At 49.5% G+C, this 25,620-nt stretch overlaps 1 protein-coding gene and 1 long non-coding RNA gene across 4 annotated transcripts; one reads left to right on the top strand and one right to left on the bottom strand.

The window, feature by feature from the left end:
* Positions 1-1,099: 1,099 nt before the first annotated feature.
* Positions 1,100-20,808, bottom strand: GATA6 (GATA binding protein 6). The gene is made up of 7 exons (XM_027451957.3): positions 20,656-20,808; positions 18,623-19,509; positions 15,503-15,669; positions 12,563-12,688; positions 10,943-11,030; positions 10,734-10,840; positions 1,100-2,767 (listed from the first exon to the last, which is right to left on the bottom strand). The coding sequence occupies exons 2-7, from the start codon at positions 19,488-19,490 to the stop codon at positions 2,600-2,602; spliced, it is 1,524 nt and encodes a 507-aa protein (XP_027307758.3). The 5' UTR covers positions 19,491-19,509; positions 20,656-20,808; the 3' UTR covers positions 1,100-2,599.
* Positions 20,809-21,040: 232 nt separating this feature from the next.
* Positions 21,041-25,517, top strand: LOC101798838 (uncharacterized). 3 transcript variants are annotated; one of them, XR_011807592.1, is made up of 4 exons: positions 21,041-21,349; positions 21,503-21,689; positions 24,163-24,412; positions 25,138-25,517. It is a non-coding gene; the product is annotated as an uncharacterized lncRNA (long non-coding RNA). The 3 variants fall into 3 exon arrangements; XR_011807593.1 differs by having other exon boundaries at positions 21,454-21,689; XR_011807594.1 differs by lacking the exon at positions 21,503-21,689.
* Positions 25,518-25,620: the final 103 nt, after the last annotated feature.

Raw genomic sequence — 25,620 nt, 5'->3', positions numbered from 1 at the left:
GCCCTCTTTGTACTTGGATAGGGCTTTCCATCTGTAAGTCATGAGGTTCAAGCCCATGTGGCCCTCAGGCTAGCAGGACTGGGGTGCACGACCACATCAAACCCCAGGGAGCAAGAGAGCAAGGTGACCCAGCACCAAGGCTGGCGTGACAGCCCCACTGGGGCTGCTGTGCTGGTCCAGAGCAGCCCAAACCCTAGGAGAGGCTTGGTCTGACCCTTTTTGCTAGAAGCTGTTCTTCACCCAGGGCTGTGTCAATCCCTTGGTTCTCACATCAGCTCCTGCGTTAAGGAGGCAGCCTCAACCCTCTGGTTTTTACAGGCCAGGGTCTCAGCCAGTGCACATCAGCATAGCTTCTCCACAAACAGAGGAGCTATCCCACTTCACCTCAAAGGAAAATCTGGCTCAGGGAGGCAAAGACTCACACCACAGCCACTCCATGGGGTGATGGTAGTGCTGGGCATGGTGGTCGGGCATCCCGGCCTGGCAGTGCTGCCTACATAGCTGGAAAACACACAGAGAATCAAGTCTTGATCCCGTCTGCAAAGCAATGCAGAGGACTGGTCCTCAAAGCCAGGCAGGGGTTTTCTGCTCCCCTCAGTAGCTCTTAGTGGTCATCTTTTTTCAGCACCTTCAGTTTTTGCTACCCTTCAGACTTCACCTCCAGAGGGTGACAGAGGCTCACCGCAGAGGGTGACATCCAGGGCTCTGCCACACCATTTGCAGATTTTTACATACACAGGAGACCTCGTGTCTATCCATTAGCGATGGTGTGAAGGCCAAGCAAAACCATGGCAGTCCCCACAAGGTTTGGGACCTGTTCCCTAGGCTTTCATCAGAAAAAAACATCTCATGTGCACTTGTGTGGGTAGGTGTGGGACCCTAGTTTTACATAGCACTAGACGGCATAGAGAGGAACTGTAGGAATACCACACACAGACTTAGCGAGACAGAGCAGACACTTCAATGTGAGAACATCACTGCAGCCATCAGACACGCTGCCTCTATCAGGTACATCTCCGTAGCTTTTAATACAGCTTAACAACTCTGGCTGAGACAAAGGAGAAGGCACAGTGTACAGAAAAAAAAAAAAAAAAGAAAAAAACAACAAATGATACCCTTTTATTTGTAAAGCTCTGATGAGACAACTTTCCAAATGACATCCCATTTGAAAAACAATGGAAACCAACCTAACTATGCGTCAGTCACACTATACAGATTGCATCCTAAATTTTGAAGATGCCTAAATATCTCATGGAGTATTTACATATGTATCAGTTAGGTAGTAAAGTTTCATTGCAATTTGTTTCTTTCCAGCACATACTTATTCAATGGCAAAAAAAAAAGAAAAAAAAAAAAAAAGAAAAGAAAACCAAAAAATAAACAAACAAACAAAAAAAAACACAACCTGGGGATGCATTTGCTTTTTTTTTTTTTTTTTGTACAAAAGTTATGAGCAAATGGCTAGGGCAATTTTCCTGAGAGAAGGCTTGTTCTTTGAAACTCTTGCTTTAACAACTGGAAATACAGAAAGTGGACGTATTTTTTTTTCTTTTTGTTGCACTAAAAAGCCTAAGGATGCCTAGTTAAGTTTTTCTTTTAAATTATTTACGTACCATTAAGTTAAAATGTTTACATTCATTCATTCGTATAAAAACCGTTGTTAAATCTTATGCAAATGATTTAACACTGATTGCTGCAACGCAAATTGCACTTCTTTAAAAAATTATTGTATATATGGAAGAAAAATATCTGATTGCTACCCTGTTTACAAATTTTGACTGACTCTATACAGTTCAGCCGCAAAATATGAACTTTCATAAACCTCAGTCACAGTGTACTTCAAAAGTTATAATGCAGTCTTGCAAAGTGAGTAAATATCTTAAAACAACAACGAAATCTCCTTAACCAGCTCGACCCCGTGAGGCTTGTACCAAAGGCTGTGATTTCCTCCCCGGGTGTAGCTGGGCTCTGGCACAGAGGAGCAGAGCAAGACGGGTGCTGGCGATGGAGGGTGCAGGACAGGTGAAGACGTCAAATGTCCAGTTCGGGGCACCTGCGCTGACTCAAGCAGTACGTACACGCTTCCAGAGCTCTTCAGAAAGTATCTGGCTATGTCTAATAACTCAAGCCTCCGCTACTCCCTCCCCAGTGCTGACGGTGTCTGTCAGTTCTTGGGGGAGAAGGTGGTGAGAGAGTGAAAACAAATATACAATCAGAAAGGCAGCACGGCTGTGTGAGTTGAGGATGTAATTCTGGAACCTATTGACAGTTTTAAGTTTCTTTTTTTTTTCTTTTTCTGTTTTCTTTTTTTTTTTTAATTTAATTTTTATTAGGTGTGTAAGGCTGCATTAGCTATCCCCCGGTGGGCATTTGCTTTCCCTATAGTTTTCTTGCATAGATGAGGAACAGGATGCTTTGGCAGAGCCTCTTTGGGAGGGCTGAAAGCTGCCTTTGCCACCAAGGCACAGAAACAAATTCAGAGGAGCGTCCCTTGCCAGCACTCTCGCTGCTGCCACCGCCGCTCCAGAGAAGAAGAAACCCCACGTGGACATCCGGGGGCTGCCACACAGCTCCGGGATCCAGCTTGGCTGGCACCAGGTCACGCCAGAGCCAGGGCACACCAGGGATCCTGTCTCACGGACGCTGTCACCTCAGCTGTGGAGGTCAGGCTGACTCCTGTGTACAGCCCGTCTTGACCTGAATACTTAAGGTTGCTGCTTTCGGGGCTGGTGCTCTCTCCTGGGCCAGACATCACTGACGAGCTTGCCTGCAGAGGGAGAAAAAACAGAGATTTTGCTGAGTGGGTGAGCTTTGCATGCAGTGCTTTCCTAGGCATTTGTGAAAAGCCAGGGTTTTTGCCCCACCCTCAGGATCACGCAGCATCACAGGGTGGCTGAGGTGGGAAGGGACCTGTGGAGGTCACCTGCTCCAACCCCTGCTCTAGCAAGGCCACCCAGAGCAGGGTGCCCAGGACCATGTCCCCGTGACTTACAAAGATCTCCCAGGAGGAGACACCACAGCCTTCCCGGGCAACCTCCCACTGCCTGCCTCCAAACCCCAGGTGGGGTAGCACCTACATTTTTGCTCCCCTGGTGGGAGAAGCCCAGTGCCTCTGGCAATGGGTGCTGAGTGCCTCCTGGAAGTCAGGCTTCTTTGGCTCCCGCAGACCTTGAAGCATGTAAAATATTCCTCATCTGTCAAAACGCTTGCCATGACCATTGAATTCCAGCAAGGCTAGCCACTAGGGGAGATGCCCCTTTTATCTCAAGTGGAGGAGAACTATGCCTCAGAATCAGGAGCATGTTTGCTCTGTCCCACAAGCCACCACCTACACTCCCGAGACAAAGCACAGGGAAGCCCTGGTAGGCACGAAGCTGAAACTCTGACCAGCACTGTAATCAGTCCATTTATTTTAACAGAGAAACGGGGAGTTGCAAAGACAAAGAAACAATCATTTTTTCCATGAGGCTGAGCAGATCCACTAAAGAGGAAAAATTTGCAGTGCCAGACAGAGAAGGGGCAACATTTTCACCTGATAAAGGAAATGTTTAAGAGCTGACTTCATGCAAAATTAACTCTTGGATATGTCAACTTTAAAACCTTAATTTACTTGTTAATGGATAGTCTTCGGACAAGATTCCTTAAAAAGAAGAAGAAGAAAAAAAAGACTATCCTGAACCGTGACTGCAGAAGCTTCCTGCCTGCTGTTTAAGTGAAAAGTATACATATTTAATCATTTTACTAGAGTAGAGCTCTTGGCTGTCCTGGAGTCGTGCCAAGCTAGCAGTTCGTACATAGGAAAAGTGGGGCTTCGCTTATCCAAAGGCAATTTCCAAGTGGCACTTTGCAGAGTTTTTGTTGCCATGTTTAACCCAGCTGAAACCTGACCTTCTGAAGGAGATACTCCTTGCCAGTGGTCACTTCTGTCTGAAACAACCTGGAGACCAATATTTTCTTTATCTTTCATTAAAATGGCTGAAGACTGCTATTCTTGCACCCAGTCATCAACCAGGACCCCATTTTCTCAGCTGCTACCCAAAAATGCAGACAGTAAAAAAAAAAAAAAAAGCCACGCTGCTTCCCCCAAAGACTGCCCAAATGGCTATAATCTGAAAAAAAATATGTTTTCTGTTATCCCTCTATCAGATACACGACTGCTGTTCAGTAACATCTGACCTCTGTAGGCTCTTTTTCTATGACTGGACAAATAATTCAGTAAGGCAGAATTCAAGCAAAACTTTGGGTCCATTTCTGGGTCTCACATCAACCTAGATTTTCAACAATGCTTTTTAAAAATTGTGATACACCCAGTGGACTCTTTTTGGCACAAAAGGTCTGATTTTTAACAGATTGATTCTCCCCATGCTGGAAGAAGGGTTGCAATTACAGTTGAACAGCGTTTGCTCAACTTGAGCTGAACACACTGGGAGCTGCACTGAAAGGTTCCCGGTTGCCCATATTTGCCGCTGCTGTTCCGGTAGGCAAATATCTTATCTCTGCCTTTTTTTTTTTCTTTTTTTTTTTTTTTTTTTTCCAGGCTCAGAAAGTGTAGTTCGCCCTTTTCCTGATTCAGCCCCACAAAGGTGAGGCTCAGCGCTGAGCCGTTTCCATGCCTGGTTATCAGCCACCCCTCCCTCCGGCACCCCAGAAGGGAGGACGTGGAGGCACGTCCTGTTTGAAGGCCGCCCATCCCTGCCCAACCGAGGCCGGATCCTGGCTCCATCGAGCCAGCGCGGGCAGGACCTGGGCAGGACTGCTGGGCCTGGAAACCCCACCCCGGTAATGTCATGACAAATCCAGTCAGCTCGGGCAGCTCCCAAAGTGAGACATGGAAAACAAACTCATGGGAAGGAGGTGGATGAATCACTGAGCTAGGCGACCTGAGCTTTTACTGCTCTGGCTTTGACAGAGGAAAGGCAGCAGAAGTTACAGTTGGCTATTAGAGGAGCTGTCAGCTGGAATAAATAAGCCAAGCAATGCTGAAGTCAAGGGGCTATTCTAATTCACAACGGCTGGCTCTATCAATAAAAAAGTAATGGATTTATTGTTATTGCTGATATCTGGTAACAAGATAGATAATCAACTGGAGCTCAACTTCCTGAGCTAAAAATGAATGAAATCCATTGGGAAGAGCTTGCCTCCCAAACAAACAGAGGAGGTTCAAACCTGTTATCTGCAAAGGTGGATCCCACCTTTTTCTACGCAAAGCAGCAGAAGCTGGACATGGGGCTGCCCCCAGGCAAGCTGTCTGGATCAGAGGTGGCATTGGTGTAGAAGACCTGCCCACCACGCTCACGGGGAGACCTTGTCCGGAGCCACAAAGGGATTTAGACACCTACATCCTCTCCACTCTTGCAGGCCCAGATAAGAAATGGGCCGCTTGGCCCAGCACTGAGGGAACATCTCCATCTGAAGGCCTCCTGCTTTATTCCACCCACTCCTTCCTGCATGGAGACCAGGGAGAGGGGAGGAGTGCCCGCCCTGGCCTCCCCCCAGGCCTCTGTGTTGAGAGGCAAAAGCTCCAGTCAAGAAGTTGTGCTGACGTCTGGAGGGGGTGGCTGAGGGCCTTGGTCTGGACCTTTGCTCTGTCAGTTAGACCTTTGCTCCGTCTGCTTCGAAGGTTCAAAATGCTCCACGAATTTTGGACTGTACTACATCTGTAGTAAACTGAGCCCCAGCTGATAAACTGCTCCCTTCCTCTTCTATTAGCCTAGCTTAGCTTCGCTACACTTAAACGATAATTGTGGTCAGCTGAGACACACTTGCAAAAACATCTTTCACATATAATGCATTTTGGCAAACAGCAGTGGAGGCCTTAATTTTCCAGTCCCAGGCTCCCCTTGATAACTGCCATCCCCACTATGAGCGCTTTCTCCAAATACTATAACTCCCTGGTTTCTGAAGAACAGGTCTCGGTACTGCAAATCCACAACTTTTTTCTTGATTTAGTGACCCCCTGACTACAGAAAGCTGTAATTTCTTGCTGGTCCAATTGATCCTTTTGTTTATATTGCAGATGTGTAAGTTTACATATCTTCTAATCTCTCCTTTGTATTATAGCAACATAAATCTGTGGTTAATACTTCATTAATTTCCTAAGGGAGGCAACTTCCAGCATGGCTTGGGAAAGCTGATGACCCCACTGCTGTCAAGGGCTGTGTGAGTAATTGGCTTTATTGCTTTGGCAATAAAACTAAACAAGGCAAAATGTATGTGTCTATATGCATATATAAGGTTTGGGTAGAACCAAAAATACTCCTTTTCCTTGGTTTTCCCTGCTGAAAAAAAAAAGCTGGATTGCCTTTTTCAATTTGATTAAAAAAAAAAAAAAAAAAAGTTTTCTTTTGAATACATGTACACACCACTAAGAAAATGAATGCCTGAATTTACAAAACTGACTGGGGAGAGGAAAGCAGCATCTTGTTTTGTCCAGGAGTGAGCAATAATGCAAAGGACGTAGGGGACCTAGATTCATTTCTATTCCCGGCCACAGGAGATTTAAACTGGTGTATTACATCTCCCAGCATAATGCCCTGACTACCAGACTATTTGATATTGGAGGTTGCCATGTTCCTCATGCCTCTTGTTGATCTTATTCCACCTGGTTTAGATAAATATTTAGTCATACCAGGACTGAGGCACTGTGTCCCCATTTTCCAGGTGAAAGTCCTAACAACCTTGCTGGTGAGGCTTTCTCATGGAAACTTTGTCCTGGCAGCTACGGAATTAATCTATCCCAACTGAAATCTTATCATCAGATAGTCTGAAGGACCCTTGGACATTCAGCTTTCCAATATCCAGGCAGTTAGGAAATTTTTTTTAAGAGGTCGAGTCTACGGGTTCATCCACACTCTGGGAGATACTGTACTCAAGCTGGTTCCCCCACCGCCTGCTTCAATGCCCTACCGATCTTCTGCCTGAAAGGAAACAAATATCTCTGACAATCTCGTGATTCCTCTTCTGAAAATGAAATAAAACAAATGCACAAGAAGCTATTCCCTGAATTCAGACCAGATTGTCAGACATTGAGGGCACAGCTAGAACTGTATTTTTCCTCTAGCTCCTCACCAGCTAAGGCTGTTTCCTTCTTCTCTCCCACTTTCCATACTACAACACTGAAGAGCCAGTCCTGAACCACTTCTAAAGATCAGCCTCCAAAGGAAGTAAACACGTGTTTTACCTGCAAGACAACTGTCCTAAGTTATTCTACAGTTCTTCTGTGGTGTGTGCTTATGGTCCTTCTGAGACAGCTACGAATTGGAGGCAAAGGGTGTAGTAAGAGTCCTCTAAAAGAGGAGCTGTGCCGGTACTGCTGAGCCTTTACTGACATCAGCTCTGGCTCTAAGAGCCGCCATGCCCTGCCATGAAAAGCAGATTTTACAGCAGTTTTCATCCTGCCTTTTATCCTAATAAGGGAACAAACCCTTCTGGTAATCACACCAGTTGGAGCCCCTGCATGGAAATGTATGGGTGTGCACTAAAGACTGTGCCCTTCGTTTAGCAAATTATTCCATGCAGCTTTTCTCTGTACAGTTTCAGCAGCATCAAAGGGAGAGCAGGTATAGATGCAGATGCAGGCTGCCTGAAACCTTCAAATCTTCTTTTTATGGGGATGTAAGGCAACTTCATATATCATGTAGCTGGACCTTTTCCATATTAGTAACACAGGACACCCAGTACTTACTTATACTGCTTAGGAAAACAGAAATGGGCCTAAATCCTAGATCCAGATGTGAATTTGGCAAATAGCCCCTTTACAATGGGACAACGAAACATGCACGATCCAAACACTTCTACATTTTGGGATGTTTGAAATCAACTTTGCACCCATAGCAATTCATTAATCATATCTTTTAAATGTTTAAACTTCAGCTAGAACTTAAAATCAACATTTAAGGTTCTTGCTAATTTGTCTCAAAATTGGCATCGTATAAAATTCCCTTCATGAAATGGATAGTCTCAAAGACATTTTGGTGAGTAATTGCTGCCCTTCTCTTTTTCTGCCCTCCCCTCTTTATTTTACTTTGAAAGAGATAAAGAAAGGTAGGGCAAAAAGTGAGTATTACTGACACAAATGAATTCTGCTGAATTTCATTTCCATTAGATTTCTACATAACTAGGAGCTCTTTTGGCAGCCTCCCACAACGGGCATAATAAATTACTTTTGTACCAGTAGAGGAATTCATTTTCTCTGTTTCATTTAGCAACAACATGGCTGTGAATTTCAGACAACAGTTTCTAAAACGTCATCATATTTTTCTGCCTAATGTCAATTTGGCATTTTTCCCCTCCTTACAGAAGAGCCAGAGAAGCAAAAACACAGTGAGACAACAACAAGTTGCCATGCCAGTTGTGTAACGCGTGGGGAATGGGCCAGGTACGTCCTCCAAACAGGTGCCTGTGTTTCGGCAACGTCACCCTTCTTGTTAAAGTGACCAAACATTAGAGGGCCTGGATTCATCTATCCAGGGGTTTTTACCTCCTGACATAGCCTGGAGAAAATTATACTCCTTGTGCAAAGCCATCACCTGGGCTTAGATTAAAAAAAAAACTTCGGGATACCAATGTGTCAACTCAAATGGCAAAGAAAAAAAAAAATCAAGGAAAATAGAAGCCCAGTATAGTATCGGTGTTTCAGCATGTGATCAGATTAAAGGCTGTCAGGCTCTAAAATGCTGAATTTCCTTCCCTCACGACAACTCCAAGGGGCCTTATGAGCCCTCAGCCTTCCCACGACATTGCAGCCTACCAGCAATGGTTTTGCTCCCCTCGCAGCTGGAGACCACTTCCCAAACAATGTGGAACAAGCCTCACCAGCCACCTCCCTGCTTTCAGCCTTCACTCTTCCCTGTCCATGCTTGGGCATCATCCCTGCTGATGCTTGGGCACAACCAGGAGACACAGCCTGTCTCCACCACGTCCTGTTACAGAAATTTTGCACACGAGAGGCACTTTGCAAGTGCTTTGTACATGCAGGGCAGATGTGATGGAATCACGGTGAAAAAAAGGCTGCCACTGTCCTCTCCTAGACTGATCATCTTTGGAAAAATCAGGGCTGTCCTGGCACTGAGGGATACCTTTATGTAATTAAGAGCAGCCTCAGGGTTTCTGTTCATTACTCTTACTGCTAGCAGCACCAAACTAGCCTTTTGTCCCGGGAACATCCAACGCTTGTCTTGTACTCATACAACTCCCTGCGCCAAAATTATATCACAAACTGTGCCACTAAAATTATAACACAAAAATTGCTAATATCACTTCTAGGGAGGGAGAAGGGCTGCAGAAAGGAAGGCAGAAGTCAGCCAGCCAGAAAAGCAACAGTGCAGGGAAAACAGGATCTCACCTCTAAGGTCTCTTCTTCCAGAGCAGCACACAGCTGCACCTCTGGGGATCAGGGTGGATTTTGGTTACTATTCTGTCCACCGTATAAATCACACGACATTTCTCAGATCAGTAGGATACCAAAGGGAAGGTCAGGGAAAGGTTTTCTGATTTTTTACCATTTGCTAATATTAGGATGAGAAACTAAAGCGACATATAGGGCTTCGCTTTGGGGAGCCTGAACAGTTCACTTTTTGGTTACTGTTTTTTTTTTTTTTTTCTTTCTTTCTTTTTTTTTTTTTTTTTTTTTTTCTGGTGTGACCCGTTTATTTTATTATACTGACAAGGTTTTCTCATGTCAAAAAGGAGCCCTATTAATGATATTCTTGCTTGGCAGCATCAGAACCAAAAGCCAAGTGCCTCTGAAACTGGGTGGCCCTACCACCACACAAACAATCACATTTGCTAAAACCATTTTTTTCCCCTTTCTACAATGAAACTTTGTATGTCAGGAATTAAACTATTGAAAGCATTTTGGATGTGGGAATGCTGAGACATATTGAAAAATAGTCATTATAAACAATGTCTTTTTTTTTATTAATAAAGGAGTAGAGAAGGCCACGTTAGGAATGCTTTTCAAAGAAATTATGTGGCAGATTGAAAGATTCAGAAGACCAGAGTGAGTGTGGATACGGGTGCGTATAGCCAAATGGTTAGGAATTAATCTATATAAAGCTATGAAACGTTAACAGTAGTATTTGTTATCACATGTCCTAACTGAGTGAAGAAAAGCGGTGTGAGATGGTTTGAGCGTGTGATGTGAAATCAGGATCACAAACTTGATAGCTTGGGGCTGTGGGATGCTGAGCACCCATCCCCAGAGGAGCCCCCTGCCAGCAGAGGGCTGATCCCCACGCACCACAATCAGACCGGGTCCTCTGCCTGGTTTCAGAGAGGTCTGGAGCTGGGTGTAAGCACATGTCTCAGTTGAGAAAGAAAGCCATTATGCTTCCCTCCAGGCAGCAGAATAAAACCTTATCAGACCATTTCAGAAAAAAAAAAAAAATAGGGCACGTGCGCAATTGTTTCTTGAAAGGATCAATTGGGCATGATTTTTTTTTTTCCTCCGGAGGAAAACCTTTGAAAGAGAAGAAACTAAACACTTCAAAACAAAATGTCTTAACTTAATCATAAAAATTATATAGGTCTTAATTAAGGGGTTTGTAAAGTACTTCAGCTCCTCACTCTGTTTACAGCTATATGTGATATCCTCCGAAAATCTTGTTCCAGTATCAGCTAACAAAACTGGAAAGTTTGTTTAGATTATTGTTCTGCTAGATAAGATAAAAGCTGTGATAACACTGCACAGTGATCAGCCTGCTTACAAACACGGATGCTGTGTCAGTACTTACCCCTGAGGCTGACGGTTGTGTGCTTGGGGAAGCGTTTTTGCTACAGTCGTCTGAGTTTGTAGAAGACGTGGATGTTGGAGTCATAGGAACTGCAGTAGTACTGTTACCTGAAAGATCGGGATCTGGCATTAAAAACAAGAATTTTCCAGTTGGGGATAAAAAAACAAACAAACTCTTGCAGCTCAACTACCTTATCTTTTCATATTTACCAGAGCATGCCTTTGACTTATTTATGTTCTTAGGTTTTCGCTTCCTGGTTTGAATTCCTTCTTTTTTCATAGCAAGAGGTCGGGGAACCTGAAAAAATTAAATTTCCACACCAATCATAGAGTTGTACATATGCTCTAATCACCAAAAGCCAAAACTAGAATATACGAGCAAATAATGATGTTGAAAATACATGTGAAATGAAGTCACGTATAGCAAGTCATTTTTCCCATCTCACCGTAGAAATTCCTAAAGCATTTGTATTTTATTTGGGCAAAGCAATGAGTTGTTTCCAGGGGAGTTTTATCAGAATTTTAAAATATATATATAAATAAATAAAAAAGGGGGGAATGTTTTTCTTGATGTAGTTTTTCCAACACCTTAGTCAATCCACAAATTAACAGCACAATTTTAAGGAAAAAAAGGCATCATTTGGCCGTAGGTCATATGAAATTAAATTGGACTGGGTGTACCTGATCCCCAATTCATTTTTCCAGCCAGTTTCCAGATTATCTTTAGTGGTTCGTTTTGGAAAGCAAGAATGTGAAGGAGGGAAAAAATTCTCCTCTTCCTCTGGACCAGCTATGCAAACTGGATTGTCCCCAGTAAATGTTTTAGGACAGAAGCTTCGTGCCGTAATCAGCACAGCGTCTGTTCCTATAAGCAGTTCTGCATACGATACAGCTTTTCGTATCCAAATTTCTATTTGTAGAGAAAATGTGTTCAAAAATCAGCCTTGTGTTCTCTGTTATTACAACCATAATCGTTATACAGAAAACATTGGCTTAAAATGTATTTTAACTTTGTGATAACACCAGTTTGGAGAAATAGAATTCAGCCATGTGCTTACTATCATTACGATGTTTAAACCAGTGATATAATTTACTTTTTTCTCAAGGGCTAGACCAAGTTACCAACCAGTCCAAGTGCCCTTGTTCTTCAAACACTTGTACGTGGCTATAACCTAACCTGCCGGGGCACAACAGGTTCCAAGTCTCTCCCCAAACTTACTCCATTACATTCGAGTTATTTTCCTCCTGCATTATTGCCTGTGAAAGGCTGGAATCACATTTAAAGTTTTGCAGGAATGGCTGGAATTACATTTAAAATTTTGCTGTCGTGGCTATGTCTGTCCACACTATGAAAAACTGTCGTACCACAAGTCTAGTTTTTTTTTTTTTTTTCCATTGAATAGCTGATTGAAATCACGGTAGCAAAAGGGGATCAGCCACATAACCAGAGGCAGTTTCTTTGTACAAATCTGTACAAATTTGCAATTACAAACCCTTTTGGTCACTGACAAAACCATAGCTCACTAAAATGAGACAACCATTTTCCAATGACTAGAATTTTTCTGTGCTTTTATCGATTTTATACACCTTTATCATTTTTCAACTTTACGGTTTAACTTTATCATTTTTTAACTTTACGGAAACCACAAGATGAGACCATGAAAAGTTTCACCAGAAACCTTGCCCCAACCTTCAGGAAATCCAATGCAACCCGCACACAAAACCCGAAACCACCAGAGCTTTGGGGACAGAGCACTGAGAGCCCTGGGGACCGAGCACCCAAGCCTTGGGGAAAAAGCTCCCAAGCCAAGCCGGAGGGGACTTTCTTACCCCGTGAAGCTTCATGTAGAGGCCACAGGCGTTGCAGACGGGCTCGCCCTCGGCGTTCCTGCGCCACAGGGTGGTGGTGGTGGTGTGGCAGTTGGCGCAGGACAGGCCGAGCCGCCTTGAGGAGGGCTGCAGGCAAGCAGAGGTAAAAACACAAGCATTAACAGGCAGGCGGGAGCGGATGGTTTGTCTCTTTGCAGTTTACGGGGAAAAGGGCTTTAAAACTTGGGCTTGGGCATGGGAGAGGGCTCGAAGAGGGCTTTCAGTGGGGGAGAGCACGTCAAAGAGTGTCGTCTCCGTGAAGAGACTTCCTTATCATCGCACATTTTATCCTCGTGCGAAAAACAACATGCCTCGGGAACGTGTTTTACAGAAGGGAGCTTTCCCCCAGCCCTCAGAAAAACTGGTGTGGGACAGCAAGGTTCACACTGCAAACAAGCCATTTATGACACTCTTCCGTGGAGTTTGGAGCCAAGGTGAAGCAACCTTGTATCAGAAATAACCGTATAACCCAGCGCTTTATGGCCTCAGGCTGTATATCATAAGTGAAGGCAGTCCTCATAAACATGTGAAATGAAGGTGAATGGGTTATAAAAGTTCCCGTAACAAGCGATCTCTTTTACGTTCATCACAAGCAAAGAATTCCAACTGCATCATAAATCTATTATTTTTCAAAGTATCGCATTGTCAAAAAAATAATAATAAAAAAAAAAAAAAAAACACGACTAGCTCTGTGTCTGGCAGCTGAACAAGTTTACGTGGAAAAGTCAGTTTTAGACGATTGCATTAATCTTATTCTGCCCATAAAGCGCCCATAACTGAAATTACTGACTTGAGGGTACTGTGCCCTTCCTCTTGAATCATTTACTGCTGGGCTGTTAGACACAACTCGGTCACCTTTGATACCACAGAGCTGCCTGCCACTTGGGAAACGGATAGAAATGTTTTAAGAATGAAGAATATTCCAGAGTACTAACCAAGTTTCTTGAATTTCGATGGGAAAGAGTTAGAGATCAAGTAGGATTTTTGTAACTTTGAATCAGTAATTCATTATTAATTGCACAACAAGAAAACCAGCCAAATGTAATATCGGCTGAAGTATATATTTCTTTAAAATCGAGTTCTCACAAAAACGGAATTTTTGATCTCATTATTAAATACGTATGTGCAGTGTCCGAATTGCGCTCTAAATTGTGCTCCTCGATTCAATACAAGTTTTACATGGACCAGGTAAACGAAAGTTGGTCTTTTCACATACACTGCATTTTCCTTCTTTGCAGATGAAATGCCATCGGACATTTCACTCTGTTAAATCTGCCCTTTTTTTTTTTTTTTTTTTTTTTTTTTTTATGCTATAAGGTCTAAATCTTCATATATTTTATTTCAATACCTTTCGCTCATTCCCATATCTAAACAAAAGTGAGGTTCTGGGCAATTTTTGAAGCTAAAATGACTTTTCTGCCGCAGGAATTTTATCAGAAACTTCAGGGAAATCTAAACATGTTTAGCATTTTCAAAACATTTTCCCTTCTCACCTACATATTTTCAACCACATGAACACGCAGTCACGTTTGATTTATAGCTATGGCCAGTACACTTGGTGCGGACTGTTGCACAGAACTATTTCAGAGTTATTCAGACGAGGTGTCAGGCTGAAATCAGGCCGCAGTTTGACTCTGGTTCGGTCTCCTCACCCCTCACCCCCTTCCAAAAAGACGAGGAACACAGAGAGGCCGGGGCCAGGTATCGGCTGGCTCAAATCTGTGCCGGAGCCAAGCTCCGACGCTGCTCAGGGGCTGCAGACCTGTGTGCCTGCTGAGGAGGTAACACCTCCCCTGATGGGATTTAGGGGACAGACAGATAGAAAAAAAAAAAAAATAGCACACAGCGGCAATCAGCTCCTGGCTTAACATTAAATGAAATTTTTTAGGTTTAAGGAGACCTGGATTGGGATCATGAGCCCTTACTGTCCGATCTGCTCACTGCACGTTTGCTTTTTGCTTCCCCCCATAAGGGCACTAAATTCAGACGGTTGTGAAATAAGGAACGGGACGTGGTTTAACGCTACGAAAATAGGGACGGAGCAAGCAGCTGGCGTGACTGAAAGGGTCTTGAAGGGCTGATAGGTTTGATACGCTGTCTCCATACACAAGGGTCCAAACATCAGCTCGGATTATACCGGCGTGATTTATTGTGGCTCGCTCGGTAACAGCCATTACGGAGGAGAGTATTCTTTTTCTCCGCTGACCTCCACCCAGATTTGCTAAACATAATGTGCAGTTCCCGCTTGTTAAATTTTCTCCTTGCCTATTCAGTGCCAGCCTGAGTTATAAACAGGGGGTTCTGGTTTGTACTATTTATTTCCCCCCCTAGTTTTAGGAGTGTATTTTTAGAAAAATTGCCGCTCATTTCTTAGGAGTAAAACAAAACAAAGGCTATTATCATTGTTTAAACAATTGGTTTTCTTTGAATTATATACAAAACTTGCTTACATTCCCAAGGATCGAGCTCTCAGCAAACAAAGCAGGTCTGGAGAAATTCCTAGCCCTCTGAACAAACACTTTCCAACCTTGATTTTTTTTATTTCCCCCCTTTTTGGAAACTTCCAACACGAGCAGCACCAAACCCTTCCAAACCAGCAAGACTCCCTCAGTGACAGGGTCCACCAACCCCAAACAAAACTAAAACCCATCCGCCCTGTGCCTGGTGTGCTGCTTGCAGGGGGCAGAGGGTGATTTCGCCCACACAGGGCCCAGAGGTGGCCTCGGAGGGTGGCTCTCACCCATGCCACGATGGCATTGCCCCCCAAATCCAACCACAAGCCCCGCTTTGGTTTTGCATCCTGGAGGTCCCCATGCATAGGGGCTTCAAGGGCGCTCGCCCTGCCTGGCTACACTAAATGGGGGACCCCAGGGCTGCAGCCCTCGCTCCTTCCCCACTCACCACTCTCTTCTGGGGCTTGATGAGGGGCCGGCTGAGGCCGTTCATTTTGGTGTAGAGCCCGCAGGCGTTGCACAGGTAGTTGCCGGTGCCGTCCCTCCTCCACAGCGGGGTCTGGATGGAGCCGCAGTTGACGCACTCGCGGCTCTCGGACAGGTCCTCCAGCAGCTCTGGGGACAGGAGCAGAGGGGACAAGCGGTGGGACACGGCCTGGACAGCGGCACCGGGGGGCGCAGAGCCCCGCAAAGCCCCGTGGAGGAGCGCGGCCGAGCCCCGTCGGAAAAGCAACTCCCCGCAGCGACAGCAGCCCTCGGGTGATTTAAAAAAATAATAATAAATAAAAATCCTCTTTTTTTATTTCCCTCCCCCGAGGTGCGCCCGGAGGCTGCCGCTCCCCCAGCGGCGACGGGGCCGGGAGCGCAGCGCAGCGCCCGCAGCCCTGCCCGGGGGGCTCCCTCCGACGGCTCCCGGCCCTCGAGTGGTTTGCCAAAACCGGCTGGCACCTGGGGGCCGGGGTGCCAAGGGGGAGAGGGTTTTGGAAAGAGGGGTGGGCTGCTGGATGTTTGCTCCGGGTCGAGGCCGGGCGGGAAGTTTGGCGGCAGGGGGGTCTCGTCGGGAGCGCTTTGCGAAGGGCTTAAACTTCGGGTTCAGGGGGCGGCTGGGGACCTGAGCTGCCAAGGCAGCCACGGGGAGAGAGAGCTTCACTCGGTTGGTTTGCTTAAATTCGACCCCGTTGTTAGGAAGCGGAGGAAATGGAAAAACGTGGAGTGTTCTGCCATCCTGCTCGGACAGCTACTAAACACTGAAAAAAAAAAAAAAAATAGGGCTAAATGCACGGCAGAGAATAAAGAGAGCCCACAGGCAAAAGCAAACACCTTTCCCCTCTGCCAGTCCTTGTGTACTCGTTCTGTCTCACCTCTCTACGTTTCGTGGAGAAAATAATAATAATAATTTAAAAAAAAAAAAAAAAAAAGAAAGAGGAATTTCCCATGTAACGCGCCGCGCTGAGCAGAAATCATTTGAAGGGAGCGCTGTGATTTCTGCAGCAGCTTTGGCGGTCGGGCTGGGAAAGCCTCACGGAGCGTGGATGATCTTTAAGGTCCCCTTCCAGCCTAAAACCGCTCAACGATCCTAACCCCAGCTTCGCCACCGGGTTTTGCTCCCTCCATCCCCTCCGCTACCTGCCTGAATTCAGCGTTTGCTTATTCTTTTCTCCTTCCCTTATTAGCTTTGCGGGCTGTAAAGCGAAAGGGGGCTCGTAAATGTCAAGCGGCTTTCGGGACGGGGCTCTGGTGGCACTTTGCTCCTACAAAGAAACGGCTCCTGGCCCGTGCCCACCACCCAACATTTCTCTCGCCCCTTCATTTGCAAGTTCAACGGGAATCAGAAAGCGGCAGGGTCCAGAGAGCACAGTCCAAATTACGCTGTCAGCTTGTGGCTCTCAGCACATCACCAAGATTTATTAATCTTTGCACTAAAAGCGCCACCGACTACTGTAATCAGGAAAATGCTTAAGGTCTCAAGGACGCTGGAAGTTAAGCAGTTATTTGTCTCTGCTATTTACTTGATAGCATTACCTTCGTGCCTACTGAAAGAAACCCTGCCGTGATAATATTTCCCGGGCTTTTTTTTTTTTTCCTTTTCTTTTTTTCTTTTTTTTTTTAGTATTTTCCCCTTAACGCGTGAGAAATAGATTTATCTCGAAGGGCAGCAAAATAAAGCGCTCGTTATAGATAAATATTTAGCAACTCTTCCAGCAACGTCAAAGATGCCGTATCAGGCCGGCTAAATATCTCGCTATCAAAACGCATCTGCCGGCCGCGGCAGCGACGGGCAGCCCCCGACTGCTGGCTTCGCTGTGGGATTTCGTCCCCCAGGACCCAAAAAACCCACAGCCGAGGGGACAGGGCAGTGGCATCCGTGAGCACAGGGGCTTGTTGCTGGAAGCATAATCAGTGCTATTATTATTCTGACAAAAGCGAGGCAGTGGGAATCCCCCGGCTCCTCTCCCCCGAAAAAAATAATATATATATATATATTTTAGTTCCCCTCATCACCTAGCTTTCCACTGGAATTTGGGGAAATTGTGTTAAAAACTCGATTTTCCTGTCGGCTCTGCTCTCCCTCTCCCACCTCTGAAGCTGAGCCTTCCCCGCTCCCCCTGTCACTGCGGCGAGCACCAAGCGGGTGGCTCCAGGAGCCCCAAGCCCGTCCCGTGGCACCGGGAGGGAAAGGGCAAATGGGATCGGGGAATTTTCGGCGACATTGCACTGAAAGGGAAAAATCACGGCGGGCGTAAAAACGCCTCCCTGGTGGGCAGCTTGGGATTAAAGCAAACGCTGCTCCAGTGCCTGCGTGTGGGTGTACGTACACATCTATACATGCCTGTGTAGGACCCCCTCACGCCTCTGTATTTACAGACGTGTTTGCTGCCGAAATATATCCTAGAGAGGCACCTGAATATATTCTAGAGAGCCACCTAAATATGTTCTAGAGCCGAAGAGGCTGCAATAATCGTTAACCTTCCCGCCCGCTGCTGCATCGCTGCGGCTCGGCTTAAAACACCGCCACCGCCAGCTGCCTTCCCTCGGAATAAAAAAGGTGACAACACCTCTGAAGCGAAAGCAAAATTCCCTCGGGACGGTGCGGCGTTTTGGGCAGCAAGATTTTAACGGGGTTTTTCGTTCCTGTCAGCGGAGCGGGGTTGGTTTGGTTTTATTTATTTTTTTAAATTATTATTATTAATTTTTTTTTTTAATCCTTTTTAAACGAAGCAATAGAATGGATGGCAGATTCAATAAATAACCGCACATGGGCTGAGCGAGCCCGGCAGCTTCCCCGAGCGCTCCGGGACCGAAAAACCCGCAGCGAATCAACCCTTCACCGGACTCCCGTCTTTAGGGGCAAGCCGAAAAGCACCAAACCGGGGAAACCCTTACGGCCGGCGACTCGCTGGGGGGACACCCCCGAAAAAATAAAAGGGAGAAGAAAGCCAAAGCAACGCAGGGGCCGCCCCCGTGTCCCGCCACGGGCACGCGTGGGTCCCGTCCCGTTCCCCCGCCCGCCCCATTCCCTCGTCCGCCCCGTCCCCCCCCCGTCCCCCCGCTCCGTCCCGGCTCCTACCTGCGCTGGGGGCCCGGACGGGGATGGGGGCGGCCCGGCCCTGCAGGCAGTGCAGCATGGAGTTCTCGAAGGGCGCCGTGGGCCAGGCGGGGGTGAGCTGCGGCCCCACGTAGGACGTGTAGGGCGCCGGGTAGGAGCCGTTGAGGGGCCGAGCCAGCGGGCTGTACTGGTCCCGGGCGCCCAGGCTGTTGCCGTAGGCTCCGGGCTCCCTGGAAGCCCCGTTGGCCACCGGCGGGCTGGGCGAGTAGGGGAAGCGGCCCGAGGGGTGCGAGCCGCCGCCGGCTCCGTACGAGGGGCTCTCGGCCGCCGGCTGCGACCAGACGGCGTGGCCGCCCCCCGGGTGGCTGGGCTGCGCCGCCCCGCTGCCCTGCAGGTAGGGCAGCGTGGGCAGCATGGAGCCCACGCGGGTCGTGGGCACGTAGACGGGCGAGCCGGGCGAGGAGTGCATGAAGCCGCCCGGGGATCCGTCGTAGGGCGCGGGGCCCTGCGCGGCCGAGATGGCCAAGGTCTGGTACATCTCCTCGGGCTGCTCGGCGCCGCCGGCGCTGGGCTTGGCGCCGCGGCTGGCCCAGATCAGCTTGGTGGCTCGCTGGAAATCCGCCAGGAGCAGGACGTCCTCCCAGCCGGGCGGGCCGGGGGGCTGCGGGACCCCCGAGGGCTGCGACGGGGCGGGCCGGGGGCCGCCGTCGGGAGGCTCGGAGGAGCTGCGCTCGCCCTGGGAGCCGCCGCTGCAGGAGGAGGAGGAGGAGGAGGAGGAAGGCGAAGGAGGAGACGGGCCCGGCTCGCTGGCCGCGAAGGGGCAGGAGGAAGCGCCGGAGTCCGCAGCGCCCCGCTTCAGCACGCACCAGCCGCCTTCAGCCACGGCCATCCAGGTCCCCTTCTAGCCGCTGGGTGGGGATGGGGAAGGGAGGAGGGCAGGGGGAGGAGGGAGGGAGGGAGGGAAGGAGGGAGGGGAGGGGGGTCCGCAGGGCAGGGCGGGGAGGGAGGGCACAAAAGAGGAGGGAGAGAGGGAGGGGGGGGGAGAGAGAAATAATAACAACAAAGTTAGCGAGCGGGACAGCCGCTCTCCCGCCCGCAACCAGGCTCAGCGGGGACCCTCGGAGCGCCCCGTGGCTCACACCGCCCCACCGCTGCCCCCCTCGTCCCCACCGGGCTCTGGGGAGGGTGTGGGGACGAGGGGGGGCAGAGGGACGTGTCCCCTGGCTTGGCCGCCGCCGCTGCCCTTGTTGTTGTTAGCGCTGCCTCAATGAATGAGTCATTTGACTCGGTTCCACCGAGAAAACAATTAGCAGGGCGATCCCTGGAAGGGTGCTTCTCCGGGGGGAGACGGGAGCTTCTCCGCCGGGAGCCCCGCTCTTTTGCTCGTCTCCAGCCCAAGGTCACGGAAAGGAGGAGGAGGAGGAGGAGGAGGAGGAGGGAAGGCACCCGGGAGCCGGGGGATGCGCAGGGGCCGGGCCCCGACGTGTGCGCTGTGATGGGGTCGGGGCTGGGGGTGCTGTGCATGGGGCAGGAGCCGGTGGCAGCGGGACGGCCCCGACCCCCAGCAGGTCCTTTTGGGGTCGGCACCGTCCCGCCGCCAGCCGGGCACCGCTGGCATCCCGGGACCGCCGGGGCACGGGCAGGCAGGCAGGCGGGCACCCGCTGCGTTTCGGGGGGAAAGAGCAGAAAGGGAAAGGGGACTCCGAGGGGTGACAGCGAGCAAAGCCTCCGGTGGGGGTCCCCTCCCTCAGCCCACCGAGATAACCGCCCCCCGACCCGCGCAGCGCGCCCGGCCCCACGCCACCCACCCCCCGGCAGCCAGGGACGCCTCTCCCTATCCCCCTGCGAGATAACGGGCGGATAGATAAGGGCCGGCCAGATAAGGGCTGCAGCCACCGGCATCGGATGTTTGCCCACCGGGCTTCCCCGGGGCTCCCCCGGGCCGGGAGCGGCTCGGCTCCCCTCGGCGGCCGGCCCCGGGGTGGGCTGTGCGGGGCGGGGGGGAGATGGGGCCGGGGAAGCTCGGGGATAAGAGAAAAAGGGCCGGGGCAAACCTGCAGCCGGTGGCCCTCATGGGGCCGGGTCCCGGGGAGGTAAATCCGGTGGCGAGGGGGGCGAGCGGCGGCGGCGAGTCCGGCGGCGGCGGCGGGCGGCTGGATGTATAAAAAGGAGAGAGGAGGAGGCGCCTCTCGCAGCCCTGCCGGAAAAGTGCAGGCAGCAGCCGCTGATTGGGCTCGGCCGGCCCTAAAACAAACACGGAGCTCCGCGGGGGTGCCAGGCCCGGCGGCGAAACCGGCCCGAGGCTCGGCCACGGAGGGGGCGGGCGCCCTGGAGGCCGCCCCGTCGAGGGGGGGGGGGACGGGGACACGGATACAGGGACACGGGGGGGGCACCGCGGGGATGGGATGGGATGGGATGGGAGGGGGCAGCGGCCCCCTGCCCAGGGGTGAGCGGAGGGGGCTCGTAGAAATGATGATGATGATTTTAAAGCACAGTGAATGCCTCCCCCCCCCTCTCCTCCCTCCCCCGTTTAGGGGGAACGTTCACGTTTTCTTAGGGATTTTTTTGTGCCCCGGAGGATGTGCCCTTGGCTCCCGCTGTAAGGGATCAGGTGAACGACCCCAAATCTGCCGGTTCTTATAAGCAGAGCCATCCGAGAGGAAAAAACCGTGGCTCCTCCTTGAGCTGCCCCAGCCATCAGGTGAAGCCAAAGCCGGCCGTAGGATGTGGCCAAGCCAGCAGCAGGCGGTAGGCATTTTTCCGCTGTTTCTTTCTCATTCTTCCCTTTTTCTCCCCCCCCCCAAAACCTCTCCCTTTAACCCTTCCCCCCCCCCCTCCTCCCCCCTCCCCAGCCCTATCCTCTTATCTCAGCTGTGTACAAACCGATACGGCACTTAGCAGGAAAGTGACTGGAAATTAAAATAACTCGGTTCGCCAGAGGTTATCAGCTGGGTATCTGTCATCATCAGTCCCTCCAGAAAGACGCATCCGCGGCCAGGGCTGCCAGCAGAGCTCAGCCCGGGCTCGCCGGGGCCGCATCCAGCCCGGGGCCCGGGCCCCGCTTCTCCTGGGGGGTCGCAAGGCAAAGGTGACCTGGGGCAGGCGACGACAGAGGCTGGGGGATGTGGCACGGGGCAGCCAGCTGCTCCGCCGGCGCCTGGGAGGGGGGGGACGTGTCGCGACAGCGAGGCTTTATCGCGCGCCGTGATTGCGGGGATGTCGCGGCAGGGGTCGGGGAGGGACGAGCGGGTGCCTGGGGAGCCGGTTCCCTGTGGGGTTAAAGGCGGGCTAATGAACTTCTGGCTAATGAACAGCGCTCCTCGGGTCGCCCTGCCTGATAAAAAAAGGCAGAGATTGGAGGGATTTTTCTTTTCTTTTTAACCTTTTTGACTTTTAGACGCTCTTTCGTGGGGGTCATTTTCAACAGAAAACGCTTCGTCGTCTCGAAATTCCCCGCCTTTTCTGCCGACACGAATTTGCCACTTTATTTAATTTTAATTTTTTTTTTTTACGTGTTTTCACTTAAAAAAAATAAATTAAAAAATACGCTCCAGGAGCGGGGGAAGGATGCAAACGCCTCTTCATCCCAGCCAGGCTGCCGCCGCGCCCCGTAACTGCGCTTTATTAATTAATATTAATTGCAATTCCTTCATTTTCCCATTTAGCAAGCCCAGCCGGACTGGGACCAGCGTGGCAAACCGCCCCCACGCACCCCTTGCCCCTCCACCCTCGCTCCTTCTCCTTTCAGCTCTGCCCCCGGGTCCAGCCCTCGGCTGCTCCCTCTTGGTGACGTCACCGCCTTCCCAAATCCCCGCGTGACGTCATTTTTCAGCCCGGGGCACACGGCGGGGCGGTGGCACCAGGGCGGGATGCGCGATGGGCTGCGGGGTTTTGGGGCCGAGGGAAGCCCCGCAAGGGGATGCTCGGAGCTTGGAGGCACCCCGGGGAGCCGAGGCAGCAAGGAACTGCCCGTCGTGGCCAAAAAGGGAAGGATGATTTAAAAAAAAAAAATACTAAAAGGGTTTGCATCCAATTAAGGCAAAGCCCCTCACGGGCACTTCGGCCTCCCAAAAAAGGGGTGGGGGAGAGCCGCCTGCGGGCGCGCCCTGCCCGCTCCTTCCCCGACCCCAGCTCGGTGCAGGGCCGGTCCCCGCAGCGGGCAGCCCCGAGCGGGGGTCACTTTGGGGACTGTCGCGGCGTGGAGCGAGTTCTTCCCCGAGCCGTGTTTATGTAACTTCATGTACTTCAGAAACTGCCGGCGAGTTTAGGCCGGGCTGATAAGCCCAGCGGGTATTGCAGGCGACGTGCCGGCAGCTTCCCCCCGCTCTGCTCTCGCTCCCTTATCCGAGCTCCTTAAAATACCCTTTTATCAAGGCCACCCCGTGATACGGAGCGATTCCAGTCCCCGGCGGCTGTGACATTGAAGCGGGCTGAGCCACCGCCGCGGGCACCGGCCCCGGGTGGGTCACTTTATTTTATATTTTATTTTATTTTATTTTATTTTATTTTATTTTATTTTATTTTATTTTATTTTATTTTATTCTTTTCATTTCTTTTATTTCACTTCTTTTCATTTCATTGCATTTCACTCCATTTCTTTTATTTTTTTATCTGTCCTTTCCCCAAAACCCCCGCTCCGAGGCCGGCCTGCAGCTCCAGCCTTGCCCTCCGGCTGCTCCCCGGCCCCGGGCAGCCTCCCCCGGCCTGCGGAGAGGGGGAGATCCGGGGGTCCTTTCCCCTTGCAGCCTGCCGGTGCTCCCCCCCCCCACCACCGGGACCTGATCCGCCGTGTCTTGGGGTGATTTCCGCGGGGGCTTTCAAACCCCGACACTCACACACCAACGGATTTTTTATGGGATAGGTGGTTGAGAGCGGGTTCCTTTCTTTTTTTTTTTTTTTTTTTTTTCCTTAATAATGATCTGCAGCTTTTTTTTTTTATTTGCCCTCCCTCCAGCCCCCGAGCTCCGCCTGGTTAATGATTTCAACCTTAAAAAAAAAAAAAGGAAAAAAGAAAAAGGCGGTGTTAAAAGCAGCGCAAGGAGCGGAGGAGAGGCTCCGACGGCCTCGCCAGGCAGCCCCGGTACCGGCGGGGAGGGCAGGGTTAGGGCGATCCCCCCCCCAGGTTATGGGAGGGCTCCGGGAATAGACCAGTTCCCAAAAACCCACCCTCACCCCTTCGCTGCTTCCCGTAGCGGCCGCGTAGTTGCCTCCCTCCCTAGCTCCGAAGGGCTGGGACCGGGCTTCATCCATCCCTTGCCTCCCCATCCTCTAGGAGAGCTCCTCGTCCTCCCCCTGCGCTATCACGGCGGTGTCAGCCTCCACCCAGTCCCATCCTGTCTCCCCTTCGTCCCCACAGTAGAGGTTATAGAGACTTTTTTTTTTTACTTTAAAAAACAAAAATCAGACAATTTTCAAAAAAAAATTAGACATATTCCCAGGGCATTATCCCACGCCGCTAAGAAAATATCGTTTTGTGCTTCCAAACGAGCCCGCCGCGCTTCGCTGCGCTCCTTTTTTTATTTTTATTTTTATTTTTATTTTTATTTTTGGTCTTTGCTAAGAAACGCCACCAAGCAGCAGGATCGGGCAAAAGCTCCCAGCGTGATGTTTGCCGTGGGACCAAATCCATCCATCCATCCGTCTGTCCATCCATACATCCATCCACCTGGCGACGCTGGCTCCGTTTTGCGGGGTTTTGCTCTGAAAAACCGGAGCAAACAGCACTGGGAAACAGCGTTGGGAAACAATTTTGATGACGATTTAGCCGTTTTACCGAAGCGTCTGAGACCAAGGCTAATTTAAAAGAAAAAGGTAAAAAAAAAAAAAGAAAAATATAAAAAGGAAAAAAGTATGAAAAAGATGTAAAGGAAAAAGGTAAAAAAAAAAATAAAAAGGAAGAAAAATGAACAAGATGTAAAAGAAAAGGGTAAAAAAGAAAAAGATAAAGAGGAAAAAATGAAAAAGATGAAAAAGATGGAAAAGAACCAGCCACAAACCAGATAACAACAAACCAACGAAAATTGCGATCTGACTTGAGCAAAACTCTTCCTTACTCCAAAACTACAATTCTCAGATTGTTCTTCCGCGGATAATGTCAAAATTTTGGGGTTTGCTCCTGCTCGGGCTGACGGTTCATTAGAAAACGTTAGAATATCTCCCAGAGCGGGTCCGACCAGTTCTGGAAATTAAAATCCTGCAGGAAAAAAAAAACAACAACAGCACCAACAAGCCCGACGCCAACAAATTCAAGGCACCACATCAGAGGGCGGCAGGCTGCAGTTAGCGGCTCGGGGTAATTAGGCAGCCCATTAACAAATAGCCTCGCTCCTCGTCGCCCTAAAAGGGAGGCCGGTGCCTCCTGCCCCGGGAGGCAGGCGCCCTGCAGGCAGGGTGGGGATGCTAAATATAAATAAATACGTGAATGTGCCGCGATTTCCACTCCGTGCACGTAACGCCCGAGGTGTTCATCCCCTTTTCCTTAAGCCTCCAGGAGCGAAGAGGCTGTGCAAATAATTCACTCTTTTCGATTCTTTTAGGAAAATGCTGCTTTGTACCGCCGTTATTGCCGGCCGCATTGCATTTGCAACTAATTGTTAATGGACACCCGTATTTTCAAATAATGAAAAGCGCAATTAGAGAGCCGGTTGTCCCCAGAGATGCTTGTAACGGGGTGGCCGCAATGCATCGTCCCGCTGCTGTTACTGGTGTCTTCTAAAAGGTCACAGCCGAATGAATTTCAAGGCACCAAACCACTCTATTTTACATCCCGATCAAAAGGCTACGAGCAAGAAGTGCTGCGGTCCGTTACACATAAGGGTGGTTTTTACTCTCTGTAATCATTTCTTACATTTATTGTCACTGCTGGACATAATACATGTGTAAGGAATTAAAGCTTTAACACAGAATTGGCAAAGTATGTGGGAGTAATCCAAATGTGCTTTTTTCTTTCTTATTTTTTTTTCTCTTCAGTATTCATAATATGGACAGAGTTAGCAAGCCTTTTCTTGAGTAACCACTCC

The sequence above is a fragment of the Anas platyrhynchos genome, chromosome 2 (assembly GCF_047663525.1).
Source record: "Anas platyrhynchos isolate ZD024472 breed Pekin duck chromosome 2, IASCAAS_PekinDuck_T2T, whole genome shotgun sequence".
Lineage (NCBI taxonomy): Eukaryota > Metazoa > Chordata > Aves > Anseriformes > Anatidae > Anas > Anas platyrhynchos.
The sequence above is the reverse complement of the archived record's forward strand: the minus strand, read 5'-3'. Positions and strand labels throughout refer to the sequence as shown.

Bases quoted from the DNA above. Each gene is read 5' to 3' on its own strand.
- GATA6 (XM_027451957.3), bottom strand. From the start codon at position 19,490: ATGGCCGTGGCTGAAGGCGGCTGGTGCGTGCTGAAGCGGGGCGCTGCG. The intron at 15,670-18,622 runs GTAGGAGCCGGG...TCCTGTCCCCAG, and splicing joins CGTCCGGGCCCCCAGCGCAG to AGCTGCTGGAGGACCTGTCC. The intron at 2,768-10,733 runs GTAAGTACTGAC...CTCCCTCTGCAG, and splicing joins CACAACCGTCAGCCTCAGGG to GCAAGCTCGTCAGTGATGTC.